Raw genomic sequence first — 14,197 nt, 5'->3', positions numbered from 1 at the left:
ATTTTAAAAACAAAATGCTGTTAGAAGTTTTAAATTGAATATGAACTGCCCAGTCAATGCTACGCTTGATGTGTAAAAAATTTAAAATTTTTATATATCACGAAAATCATGAATGCCATATTGTTTTCTTCTAAAGATACAAATTTAAAAGTTTTTTTTTGCACTTCATATAAATATGAAAACAAACCTTTCTTGAGTGTCAAAAATGCTAAAACGCTTTTGTGAGAGTCTCACAGTCAAACAGTCTTGTTGTGTTAAAATTGCTTGTGCACTTCCACTTCTCCCAAAAGATAAATTATTCAGGCAAGTGCAAGGGTTCAAAGATATCCACAGCTAACAAGCAATACTAAGCAACTAATTATTCATGCTACATGTACAAACAGTTTAAAATAAACCTACAATATGTACAAGGCCTACAATGTGTGTTAATTTATGTCATTATATAATTGAAACATATATACAGTAAAAGACAAAAAGCAGTCTCAAACAAAAGGTAAATTTTACTCCGTTAAGACATTTTTACCAGCTTTGCTGTGTTTATATTAACTGTTTATGAGCGAAAAGGACTAGTAATATATCAAGCATTCACACAGAACTCTGTTTTATAAAATCACTGATGATAGTTTAATTATCTAAAGCGTTCCGTTTCAAATTTCACTGTGCACGTGCAAACATCTGATTACGCTGAAAATGAACTGGAGTCCTTTATTTTAAGCGCGCTCCATTCGCAAATTCGACAATTTGCTCTTCCCTGAGATCCACTAAGAAGGAAAGCAAGATTTTCACCCCATTATAGTAAAGCATACTCAAGTCACTCAAAAATATTGCAAAACTTGTAACAGACCACACTTTTTTTCTTCACATACCCGAGGAATCATAGTACAAACAGCTGTATTTTATGACGTCTCAAATATCCGATCACAAAGCAGTCTTAGACTTAGTCAAAATTTTCATATCACTGTTTGAACCAAATGTTTCTTACACATGATCAAAACTTCTGCTTGAAAACGTAGACTCTGGCTAAGTTCTTGTACAACAAATTTCAGCTAAAATAATGGAAAGGAATGACACTGCCGTTTCTTACCTACACAGGTGAGTGAATCCAGTCAAAGGTGTACATATCCCTGATGCGCACAAATACAGTCTATAATCAGGTGTGCAAAACCAGTCAAAAGTAAACCTCAGGTACACAATCCTATCCAGTCCTGACAACTACTTTAAAAATGTCCACAAAAATTATTACGTGTAGACTTGGCAAAGAATCAAAAACCTGTACATGCTTACCTGTGTGAGTGCCACCGTGATGTTTTTCATCAACAATGCTTAATTCATACACGTTTTTAATTATTTAGAGTTGCAAGTCAAGTTCTTGGCTTTTCTATAAATTATTCAATAAAACTCTGGTAGGTAAATGGAGGCAAGAATGGATACTTCAAGGCAGATGTATGACAGTCAGTGCACATGCTAGCTTTACGTTTGTGGGTGTCCACATAAAATGTCAGAGAACAGTAATACCCTAATTCTTCAATCTTTTCGCAAATGAAAGAGCAAATTTCAGAGCAATTTATGTACACTTAATACTTGATTTTGGGGACAATACAACACTGGTGGAACTGATCATTTTCAGGGCTTCACAAAAAGTATAATTTTATCACACAGAATAATGCCTTCAGAATATGCAAGCTTGAATAAACACTTGCGAAAAGGTTGAACTACAGTAGGACAAATTACAAATGAAGTTATTCCCCTACAAATTCATTTTAAATATAAAAGGCAAATAAAACAATGTCATGAGGCAAATGATCACTTTATGGAAAAACTTTTAGATCAAAACGATAAACACAAGAAAGAGAATGTAGCCTGATTATTAAATGATATGGTATTTACTGATGAATTAGTTAATTAATGACTTTTGCATGTTCACTGTTAATCTACAAGTGCTAGTATATGCATTTGCATTGTGCACGTAAAAAGTAATACGGAAACAAAATGTGAGAAAATGACTTGATGCCTAATGAGAAAAAGTGTGCATACATATACTATATGTTGTCAGGATCGAGTCTTACCTTTTTCCAAATGCGCAATGTTTTCCAAATCTACAAGATTTGTCATAGCGGTTCCAATGTACAACTGTACGAATCAGGAACAACGACAACCACCAATTTCACTTTTTCCGAGCGTCAATAATTTGGATACTTTCAGAAACTAAACTCTGCTGCAGAATTTGATTGATGACTTACAGTACATTGACTAATGCACACATTTCAGTGAAATGTTTCCCACAAACTCTCAAATTGGCAAATGTAGTTTTAAAAATTACATCATTCTCCAGGTCCCTGAAATCTGGGTTACTATGGTAACAGGAAAAAATATCCTCCAATCACATGCTCTGCTTGTCAACACTGCAGGGAAACATCAGCTACAAGTCACACAGGGGAAGTCTATAATGTTACGGCTTTGTCGACAAGTTGGTACATCAAGTCAGATCATGTCTTGAAAAAGACAAAATGTTTGCCAAGTCTTGAGGGGAAACCACAGAGAATGGTCTCACGTAGGCTTTATAACTTCTGTGGAAGCCTAATTCTGTCACTAACAAATATTAAAATGAAGCAAGCCTGAGTTTACCAAATAATAGAAAACAAAGTAAATTTTAAAAAAAATTTGATTAATTAAGACATCTGGGTCAGCTCCCTGGAGAAGGTACCTTCTGGGTCACTAGTATAGATTTTAGAATATAAATACCTCGGCTGTTCTGGAACCTTACTGAGTTGATACATATATATACCTAACCCCCCCCCCCCTGAACAATGCAATAGATCAACCCATGAGCTTGTACAAAAATGAGAATTACATAGGAAAGCATGCTAACTAGAGTCAACCATTTTTTTCAAGGGTTAACAATATGTGTATGACATTAATGCTTTCAGTTGTGGAAATGATCAAGACACAGGATATATATTAAATTATATTAGGTGTAAATTTAATTTCATATTTAAAGGGTATTTTTGTATCATTTTCAATGAAAAAGGTAAGTTACGAATACCTGCATACGGCATCTAGTATACAATATTGTATCTGAGTTAACACTGTAGAGAATGGCTAGGAACTGTAGACTTCTACTCTCAGCCCTTTTAGTTGATAATTTCTTATCTTAATACAGACATCAACCTTTCAGCCATAAACATTTCTTTATTTGACAGCACGAAAAAATCCGAACATAAACTAAAAATACAAAACTGTGAAAGTTAATTTGAACAACGTCAGTATTTAAGTAGGGGAAGGTAAAAAAAAAAAAAAAAAAATTGACGAATTCAGCCAGAAAAACATGTCTGGCAAACAAATATAAGATTGTTGACATTTTGCGATGACATGATCTAAACAATACAGAGGCTCAGCAAAGAGTCCTCATATTATCTTAGCTGTGTGTGGTGTCTGAATGTAGCACAGCCTGATGCTGCACAGGAATGTTGTACTGTCGCCTTTGGTTTTTTCTCATTTAATGACAGTTAGCGACATCTTATATACGGTGTACTCTGTAGCGTCCGTCATGTCTCCCGTGCCTGTCTCAGCTTATACCATCACTCTGATTACACTCATTATCCTGGGCCTTAGCAAAAGTACAACATTATTAATCTGTCTGTCTGTCTGTCTGTCCGTCCCTCAGACTTTACTCCAATAATTGCTCCAAACATGGTAAAATATGTTCACTTTTGTTGACAGGTGTTCAGATTCACTTCTATACCCCTTGACCAAGTTTAAACAACAGACTCATCTGTGCATAAGCTTTCCTGACTCTGGCAGGTTGTTTGAAAACCAGCTTGAAAACAAGGCCAAAATTTTGGATATTCAGTGTAGATATTCTCAGATGTTGCACTTTTAAATTGTTGTTGATATGTAAATCAACAACACTTCACTTTGAAAACTGAACCCAAGAGGAAACTTCACACTTTCACGTGGTAAAAACCAAATATAATGTTTCATATTTCACAGTGTTTTTGAGCTGTTGGGTAAAAATGATTTTGCAAAAAAGCTGAGTGGACAATGGCCAGAGGTAATATGTGCAGTATTACAATCTGAACTGTCAATATTTCATTAATAATAATTAATTGTATAATAATAATAATACCGACAATTGTTCTTCATAAATGTGAAACTTTCGTAAATAATTTTGTGAAAAAACTAGTCAACAACATAAGTAAATATTTCACTTCATTAACACCCAAAGTGCATCTGGCATATCCTTGCCTCTGATATGGGTTATCCTACCCAGTATTAAGTTAGCCATAAAAATCATACAAAACTAACATAAATAAATAAATGCATGTAAATATTAGTGTTATCAACACCCCAAAGTGTGTCACATTAATCAGCTTGCCTCAGACACAAGGTCTCATTGCTTTTTCACCCTCCTACACAGTAGGTCTAATGTGAGCTGTACTGAACTGATCCAAATGTACCTCCCACGGAGGTTGATTTAACATTACATCACCCCTAATGGCTGTGTGGTGTCAACACCTGTGCGTGAGTGTCAGGTGACAGGAAGCTATCACTCAGGTGAACAGGTAACATGAGCCACCACCGCAGGGATTAAATATATCAAAACCGAGGAGCAGTGTATTTGCAGGCTTGTTTAACAGTGGTAAAGTGAATGTACCCGAGGTGGAAAACCTTTATGTCCAGTTCATTGTAACACTGGGTGCACTGTCAGATCCTCTCAACATTTGGAATAGAAATCTCTAGTTCTGAGTTCAAGCCTATAAAAGCTTTTATTTGTACCGGCAGCGGGGGGGGGGGGGGGGGGGGGGGGCGCATTGTGTATTGATGTCCTGTTTCAGATTATTTTGGTGTCTCTCTGTAGTAGCAGTAGCCATTCAAAACCCACCATGTTTACTGTGCTGACACTCTGATTGACTTTCCACTCTCCCACTGTGCATAGACACTAGAATTACCACCAATTCACCATTAAATGCATATATCCTCTTCGGTCCATAAGTGGGAAGGGCTCCAGCAACATGCGGATGGTCGTGAGTTTCCCAGAGGCTCTGCTTGGTTTCCTTCCACCACAATGGTGGCTGCTGTCTCGCAAGTGAAACATTCTTTGAGTGCGGCGTAAAACACCGATCGGATAAATAAATAAATATCAGGATAGTCATTCATGACTTGGCTGGGGGTTTTAACCTGTGTGTAATGCTACCAACGAATCCAGCCAAGGTTTTTTATATTTTTGTTTCTGTCCAACTCTACAGCTGACTATGCTTGTAGAAACTTCTTGAATTCTTTTACCTATCACTTGAGATATGATACTTATGTTATCCTAAGTATAGTGAAGTATGAAGTATTGTAATGACTTCTTTCTTTAATGCATGTCATCACCCACAGAACTTAGCATGTACATCCCACTGTGTGCAAATATACATACTCTGACATTAGACAATCTGATAATGTGTGTAAACAAACATTAATCGTTGTTCATAATCTTGCAAAATAAATCAAAATCGTTTGTATCATAACAGACACTTGTCACATTCCACGTACACAAAGTATACTGTGACATTTTCATAAGGAACTGAAGAAATCTTGCTCAATGTTTGTCCAGATTTATACAGTGGATCAAGGGGAGATAACTCATTCACAAAGTGCAAGGGACCAAATTACCTCCCTTGAGTCCTATGCAAACAACATTAGTGCCCTGACAACCTATGTTGTAGGTACATGTATTCTGTTGCCATGTTAACCAAGTAGCTACCAAAGCAAGACTGACTGATATTCAATACTTAACCAAGGATTTTAAAAGTGCAAAAGAATATTTCATCTGCTTCTGTGTCTTATCATGAAATATTAGAAAAAGATATTTGATTCAATAAAGCAGTTTTCATTTAACATTTCTGCAACCAATTCGAATATAATTAATGATACAAATTTTCCAAGCAAAAAATTTGGAGTCCAGTCCATAAGACGTTTATCTTATGAAACAAAAAATATGCAAATATGAACAAAAGATTATCCAACTTCCTGAAATATTCCTGTGAAAAGGTAAACAAAATGAGAAACCATAAAAGTAAAAATCCACTTACTGAAATATTTCAGGGTTTCTTCAATCTGTTCTTCAGTAAGTTCAAGGTCGGTATCTATGGAGATTATCGGTGTCTGTATCCAGTCTTCGTTGTTATAGCCCTGAAAGTCAGTGATCGTATCCGCGCGGAGTCGATATTTGGGGATCTGCTCCTCAATAAGACTTAGTATTTCAACCTCCGGGAGATTGGCGCTGTTGCAAACATCTGCAAAGAAACAAAACAATTCTGAAGTTTCAGTTTGTCAACTTTTTAAGGAATTGCTGTCTTCAGTATGATGTTCCTTTTCACATTGTGCAAAAAAGCAAAATGAGCATCAATAACTGCCAACTGTCACCATATAATTCCCTGTCCAAAGCCGGATTTGAACCCACACCTCCTGTGTCATTGGTTTGGAAAAGGAATGAGATAGCATTAAGTAAAAGCCTATTCCCTACCTGGGACACAAAGCATTTACACCTGTAATGTAAAATGAACAGATCCCACCTCACAGGGGCTGGATACAACATTAGATACAGTATTAGCTTCTCTGTTGCTCAGTGACTATGCAGGGAACTGTATGCATGTGGTCTGCAGGTTTCATACTAGTATGAATGTATGTATGTTTGGGTTTTTAAGTCGTACTGAAAAATTTTTCAGCCATATAATGACAGAGAGTTGTTAGCTGTGAGTACATAAATTGTATCACCTTGTAGCAGGGCCAGGATTATGGTGGGAGGGAACCCACGACCCCCCAGTCCATGCCGCCTTCACTAAGGTATCATACAGAAGACACCAGACATGACATCCCTTCAAATCATATATACTGACTGCTCTAAACTCTCAGTGCTGAGCACCACGCGAGGCAGCAACAGGTACCGTTTTTAAAGTCTTTGGCATGACCAGAACGGGATTTGATCCCAGGTCTCCCAACTTTGAGGCAGAGGCATTAGTGATTAGCCCAGCGAAGTGGTAAGTTTCATATCAGGTCAGACACCAGCTAATTCCAACACGAAGCCTACACACCCCATTCACGTGCATTTTGTACACACATTACACGATATCAACACAAACTTTTTCATTCCAATCCACAACAACACAATTACAGGTGCATCCTATAATTTCCTCATTGATTACTTATCCTACCTTTTAGCTGTGCCATACCTGACCGTCTCCCTGCAGACCCATGGTGTACACTAGACATGCTACATGTATACAGACCACGTTCAGCAACCGTCTCATTTTGACAACCACGCATTTACTGTACATTTAGCATACCAACAAACACAGCCATTCAAACACATGGTAACATATGGCAGAGCAAGGTAACACGCCACACTGCACAAATCAATTTATTTATTCATTTATTTAATTATGATGTTTTATGCTGTCCTCAAGAATATTTCACTTATACAACAGTGGCAAGCATTATGGTGGGAGGAAACTGGGAAAACCACGACCATCCGCAAGTTGCTGCCGGACCTACCCACTTATGGCCGGAGAGGAAGTCACCATGGGCTGGACTTAAGAGCATGACCTTAAAATGACACATCATTCCAGCAGGTTTTCTCATAAAAAATTAATCAAACTTCACAAAAAAAACCTCTCTTAACTGGCCCTATAAGGTGGATGAATCAGTCAGAATCAAGGGAAATGTGTCACTTTAAAAACAATTAACTTTAGGTACAATACAGTATTTATTTCCTTTGCTTAGAGTTTTTTACGCCATACTCGGAATCAACAATATACAAGTACATCAATGTCTCAGTTACACCACAGTCAGCTTCAGGATGCCAGTTCCATACTAAATGTGCTCCAGCTGATATTTATCCTACTCTTGAATTTAATTCTAAAACCGTATTTTTTTTAACTCAAGTCATAACTGTTCTACCTCGGTAAAGTTATACATTTTTTAAACGAAAAAAAAAAAATGGCACAAGGCAACTGAGATATTACATGCACAAAATGGTGATGGTGACTTTCAGTTGAATTTTATGCACAAGTACCCTATTAATATCAAATTTCGCCAACAAGAGGCAAATGAATGTCACGAAACATTATTTTTCGTGCTGAAACCATTTTCCAGTAGAATATCATCACACGTTCCAAGCACACCTAAGAACACCTTTCTAAATTCAACAGAGCTCTTGGCATCAGCAGAAATGGACATGTCAAAGACAAAATTTACGGCCATTCAGGGTACCAGAATATTGCAATAACATAAACAAATTTTTACTTAACGTATGCACAAATCCTACAAGCTGCCTCCTGTGTTTTTTTCAGAAAAGAAGTTTTATGAACTAAGAAATCAATCAGTTAATTGCACTGAACTGCAACAGCTGGTGCATGCATTTGTCCTTCCAACATTCTCCATTACCTTTCCTACAACTGTCTTTCAATACTCCAACAAGAAATCCAATGTTCACATTTGTTTTTTTTTTACACTGAATCAGCAAAATTTTTCAACAGTTTACTGCTTTTTTCTAGTCTCTGAATATTTGGAACAAAGCCCAGCATACTGATTACCTCAATGTTAATACCAACGATGCCTTCAGGGATAGCACAACAATTTTTACAAGATTTTCAAACACAATGTCTCCAATAAAATAACTTTTTCAACAAATTTTACGGTTAGAAACAGTACTGAATCTTGTGGAAACTACATGATTGTTTGACACACATCCATTTTTATTGTAAAATAAATAAGTAAATAAAATAAACAAAAACTTCACAAACCTAGATTCAATCTTTCCAGTCCTCAAATAAAGATATAGGTAAAGTATGACAAAAATCAATCATAAAACACTGTCCTACATTAATCCTGCCAAAAACTTTCTCTATAAAATCTGAAAATTTGACAGGAAAATTTTTAAAATCAACTTAATCAGATCAAAACACTGAAAACTTTATTACCGCAGTGCCAGCCAAACAGACCATACTCTCCAGGCATGAGGACGAATGTGGAATTCCTCACCGGCATTTTGAGCCCCAGGAAAGATCCGTACCCTAATCTACTGACAATCCAATAAAACACTTTCACTAAAGAAAGCCGCCTGTATGAATGTAGAATGTTTCAACAATAGTCAATACATATGATTACCTATTATTATCTAACCACATACAAACTCATACAAACACTGCTTAGTATGTAGCCACTGGCTCGCCAAAATAGACACAAGTAAATTTAAACCAGAAAATGAACTGACTTGTATTTATTACATCCTGGATTCAAAAATTACAAACTCTTACAAAACCACAAAAAGTGATCTTTAGCAGATAAATAGGGTTAAAAAGAAAATCAAAATATATCTGCAAAACTTCACAGCGACTTGCATAATACTGTTGTCACGTGTAATTTCCGGTACAGCACATAAACGTTGTTTTGATAATAACTGTCCTAATTTTAGACTTTTTGTAGCAATAAATAATTCTGTGGTTTTACATGGACTTACTTAACCCTCAAGTTAATCAAACGTTAATTACGCACTGTTAGAAAACCAAGTTTAACAAGTTTTTTCATCATATTATTATTAACCCATCTTTACCTTACTTTTGACAGTGTTCTGGATAAATACAAAATTTCACAATAAAGTCCACTGTACCGTGTTCTGACCAGGATAAGATAACTCTCAAACTCTACTGTGTCTTGTCCAGGATAAGATAACTCTCACACTGTACTGTGTCTTGGCCAGGATAAGATAACTCTCACACTGTACTGTTATGAAATTGTTTATAAGGTCACATAATGTTTATGTTAACACATTCTCTCAGTGTAATCAACAAAAAGTGCCCATCCAATTTGGGGATACTTAAATCTAGATGTCAAAACACAAAACACTTTTGGAGCAGTGATGTCCCTTGACCAAACACACATTGCTTCATATTTTGTTACAAAGCAAAACATATAGGCTAAATAATCCACAGACTTAAGTAAAGTACATGTATATTATTTTTAAGAATGTGTCAATTTCATCAATTTAAACAAAACCATTATTAAATACATATTAGATCTGCCTCGTTTACTTCCTCTCTTTTAACGGGATATAAATTTGTGACTATTTATACCCATAAAAATAGCTGCAACCACAATAGGCTATATATGTACATAGGCACCCCTACTCCCCCCCACCCACCACTCCCCTCCCCCCTTCCCCATCCCACAACACACAACAACTACCCACCCTACCACACACTTATATCCCACAGTATTTCACCATCTGAATCAAACCTGCTGTTGTCTACCATTATATTCCCTTTTCTCCATCTCTCCTTCCTATCCAGTCAACTAAAACAACATATTTATCACTCAGAAAATCCAGCATTTTGTACCTCTTCTATTCAGAACTTCCAAAACAAGCCGTACCCAGACGCAGTATTGTTCATTTGCCAGCTCACCCATACAGGCATAGAAAGTACATGTATATATATATATGTAATTCCACAATAACATCAGGCAGTCCACTACATGTACTTACACGCTCACTAACCCAGCAGCCTGTCAACGGAGTCCTACAGGCGACTTGTTGACTGAAGAGATCGAAATCATGCCCAGCTCTCTGAACAGCGGCCATTTAGACTGAGTTATACAAAGTCAAGAAACAATATGGCCGACATCTTGCCAAAATGGTGGCTTACTCGGTTGGGGGAAATTCCAGTAACATACCATAAGCACACTGTACTACTTGTACATAATAACCAGGACACCAATTGCTTAGTGGGGTCCACATCCACACGTTCACGCCTGTAAAATGAGGCCAGTGGGTCCCGCTAGAGATAAATTTGGGTGAATCAGCCTCTGGTTACCATGGCAACGCAGCAGTTGCAGGCTGATGTAATCAGAAACTGGTACATTGTATATGGGTGGGGGGAATCTGATGGGAAGATTCAGTAGGGCAGATAAACAAGCTTTCTGACCTGCTGGAATATACACATTGTTTGTGGGACCATAGGAACAGTGTCTACCCCTATCAGCATCAGTTTGAAAGGAACAGGTCTCTGTTCATACACTGTACATGTATCAGAATAGTTGCATTCACACAATGCTGCAACTGCCATGCGATTCAGCCATCTGTTTCCATAGCAACCCAATTATCCCTGATGTAATAAGTGACTAGTATGGCCTTCATAATATAGAATGCTGGTATTTTTGAAGAATAATTGCAATGCATTTCTTTTTTCTTATAATCCAATATTTCAGCAAAAAAAATTTTTGAGCTAAAATCTGAATTTCTCCAAATTGAACTTTTTGGCAACTATGTTTTGTTCATATTTTTGGTTTTTAAATTATGATAAAAGATTTATGAATTTAGGTGTGTAACCTTCTCGTGCATAATGTTAACAATAGTTAAACCATTTCCACTCGGTTTAGCAGATCTTTGCAATAAAATAAAAATTGCAGCCAACAAAATTCAGTATTCTGAATACAATTTAGGCTGCTTTTTGATTTATTTATTTATTTGATTGGCGTTTAGCACCAAACTCGAGAATATTTCACTTATACGACGGCAACCAGCATTATGGAGGGAGGAAACCAAGCAGAGCCCGGGGGAAACCCACGACCATCTGCAGCTTCCTGACAGATCTTCCCATTTACGATAGACACATGTATTTAATACGGTAAACATGCCGTAGCTAGAGTACATGTACTTCATATACCCTAGACAGATAATTAGCGCCCAGACCCCAAATAGCATGAGACCTCAGGACATTTTGGCTGGAATGTGGATGTGGCTTACACAAAACAAGACTATTAGCGCTACCACCTTGACAAGATGACTCACCTGTAATGGTGCCAGCCTCGACGCTGGTGCTCATTGGTGACAACGTCTCATCAGCCACATTCGTAAACACCTCCTCCACTAGAGCATCGGATGACACAAGATTTTCATTGGCTGCCAGCTTGGCGGAGTTCTCCAACCATTCTACGACGTCCACAGCCGGGACGTCTGCTTCCTCACGCTCCGATTTGTCCGGAGGCTCGGCATCAGAAGAGTCCAGAGAATGGTAGGCCACCAGCGTTTGGATGAATCTATGAAGAATGATAAACAAGGAAGTATTAGGTGTGACCCAACCCAGGATTGACCCTGGATCTACTGCTCCCAAAGCTGTGCTCTAACAACTGAACTATTGGGGGAGGTCTTTGCTTTAGGAGCACAAGTACACAGATACAGTGAGGTATATGTTCACGCATTATAGAAAAGGAGAATAACACGCCGTTTGGACTGGCTTGTTTTAGACGGGCAATTTTCCGGGTTTGCTCCACGTTCTACATTCTAGGTAATTTATCACATGGTTATATATATGTCCACATAGATGCATGTATGACATAAACGCATCTTTCTTTTCATACAGGCTGATTTATACTCTTGGAAATGTAGCAACAGAGACTAATTCTACCTCTATTCCAGGAGATAAACATGGGAAAGGTAACAAGGGATGAAACTCTTGTCCTACAGAGGTATAGACATCCAACTTTAACACTGATTCTCTCTTCCTTCATATTTCGTCAATACTGACTGATAAAATTTTGTCAAGTCTAGAGGGGAAACCCGTCACATGTGCTTGAGGTCCCACATTCTGAGATTTTTTGACATTCTGTCGGGTCCATTGCCTTGTTCGGTTCTTTGTCACGAAACACACATGTACATCAATCACTTTAAATGAGGCAAATTTGGAAGCCTAAAGCTGAAAAAGTATGACCACTGACACTGCCCTGATATCATAGTCTTACACCATAATATCAAGCTGTTAGTACAAGAATTTGATAAAATTAGCCTTAGATTTCTTTATTATAATTGATTGTTTTTTTTTTTGGAGTGAGAATTTCTCACTTATATGAGGTGGGCCAGTTCTATGGGTGCAGGGAGTAAACCACAAACCTACATGTATACTGGCAACTCTCCCACATACTGCTGTTGGAATTAAACCAACTGGTCTTAAGTGAATTTCACACTAGACCACACAAGAGCACAAACGTCGGCATCTTATTATTCCCAGAAAATTCCTTGCCCAAGAATGGGATTGAACCCACGCCTCAGGTGACCTGATGACTCCCATAACCCTACAATATGACAGGCTTAAAAATTTTCATCTGTTAAAATTTAGAGACTAAATCTGAGGATATTGGCCACCCAAGGGCACTAACTCTTCAGAGCATTACAAATATATATATGTACTTTTCCTCAAACTTTAGGGCTTGGGAATTTAGTCTTCAAACTGACTACTGTTATCTAAGTTATACTGTCATAATACATGTACAGGAACTGTATTTACAACACAACAACCTGCCGATGGTCGTGGGTTTCCCAAGGGCTCTGCCCAGTTTCCTTCCATCAAAATGCTCTCCACCGTCACATATAAAATAAAACATTCTGGCGTAAAACACCAATCAAATAAATAAATCATCATTTGTCCTTTCTTCTGTTGATAAGCACTGTAGATTTTTTTTAAATATCTTAGAACGCCTCTAGAGAACTACTTTGGGAAGTGATTTAGATTTACCCTAATTCCTCAACCTCTCCACATGTGAAACATCAACTTTCAGCGCAAATTACGCACATCTCTAATTCGATTTTGGAGACAAAACTACATTTGTTGGATTGGAAAGTCTCAGGGCTTCCATAAAAGTATAACTTTAACAGTCTACAAAGAATAATTCCTTCAGAATATGCTTGAATAGACTCTTTGCAAACCTGCGAAAATGTTGAAGAATTACAGCAGTGGCTGACATTACATTCACTTCAGCCTTAGACTGTCATTCAAGAAGTATGTATGTTGCATGCTCACTGAGATCATCATGCTTTCCATCAACAGCACGTGATTTGAATTGGTCCTCTTTCTTAATTACTATACTTCCCCTGAAGTTTGGCAGGTGAAAATGTACTTTTATAAAAACTTCAAGGCCTTAATTAACATGAAACACTTTTGATGACAACACCTGAGTTTTTCCGATTGAAATATAAACCAATCAGTATCAAGCAAAATGTGTGACATTAAAAATGCTCTAACCTTTAGATGAAATACAGTATATCAGCAGTTTAACAATGACCACTGTAATGTTAACGTTATTTAATTATAACACTTTAAAAAAATAAAAGACTTACTGCACTGTACAACGCTGATGTTCAGAAAGTTATTTTTACATTGTA

General features: G+C 37.2%; 1 protein-coding gene across 7 annotated transcripts in view; it reads right to left on the bottom strand.

Moving 5' to 3' along the window:
* The window catches only part of LOC135464794 (trafficking kinesin-binding protein 1-like), an 82,885-nt gene that overhangs the window by 40,898 nt on the left and 27,790 nt on the right, over nt 1-14,197 (bottom strand). For 5 of the 7 annotated variants that reach the window (XM_064742344.1, XM_064742345.1, XM_064742341.1 and 2 more), the window contains 2 exons: nt 11,831-12,078; nt 6,075-6,278 (listed from right to left, as the gene is read on the bottom strand). In XM_064742344.1, coding sequence (XP_064598414.1) covers nt 6,075-6,278; nt 11,831-11,864 — 238 coding nt within the window. In that variant the 5' untranslated portion in view covers nt 11,865-12,078. Of the gene's footprint in view, nt 1-2,066; nt 2,175-6,074; nt 6,279-10,525; nt 10,848-11,830; nt 12,079-14,197 lie in introns of those variants that run through there. The other 2 variants (XM_064742350.1, XM_064742347.1) reach the window with 2 other exon arrangements.

Source organism: Liolophura sinensis, chromosome 4 (assembly GCF_032854445.1).
Source record: "Liolophura sinensis isolate JHLJ2023 chromosome 4, CUHK_Ljap_v2, whole genome shotgun sequence".
Lineage (NCBI taxonomy): Eukaryota > Metazoa > Mollusca > Polyplacophora > Chitonida > Chitonidae > Liolophura > Liolophura sinensis.
Note: the sequence above shows the minus strand (reverse complement) of the source record. Positions and strands in the feature narration are given on the sequence as shown.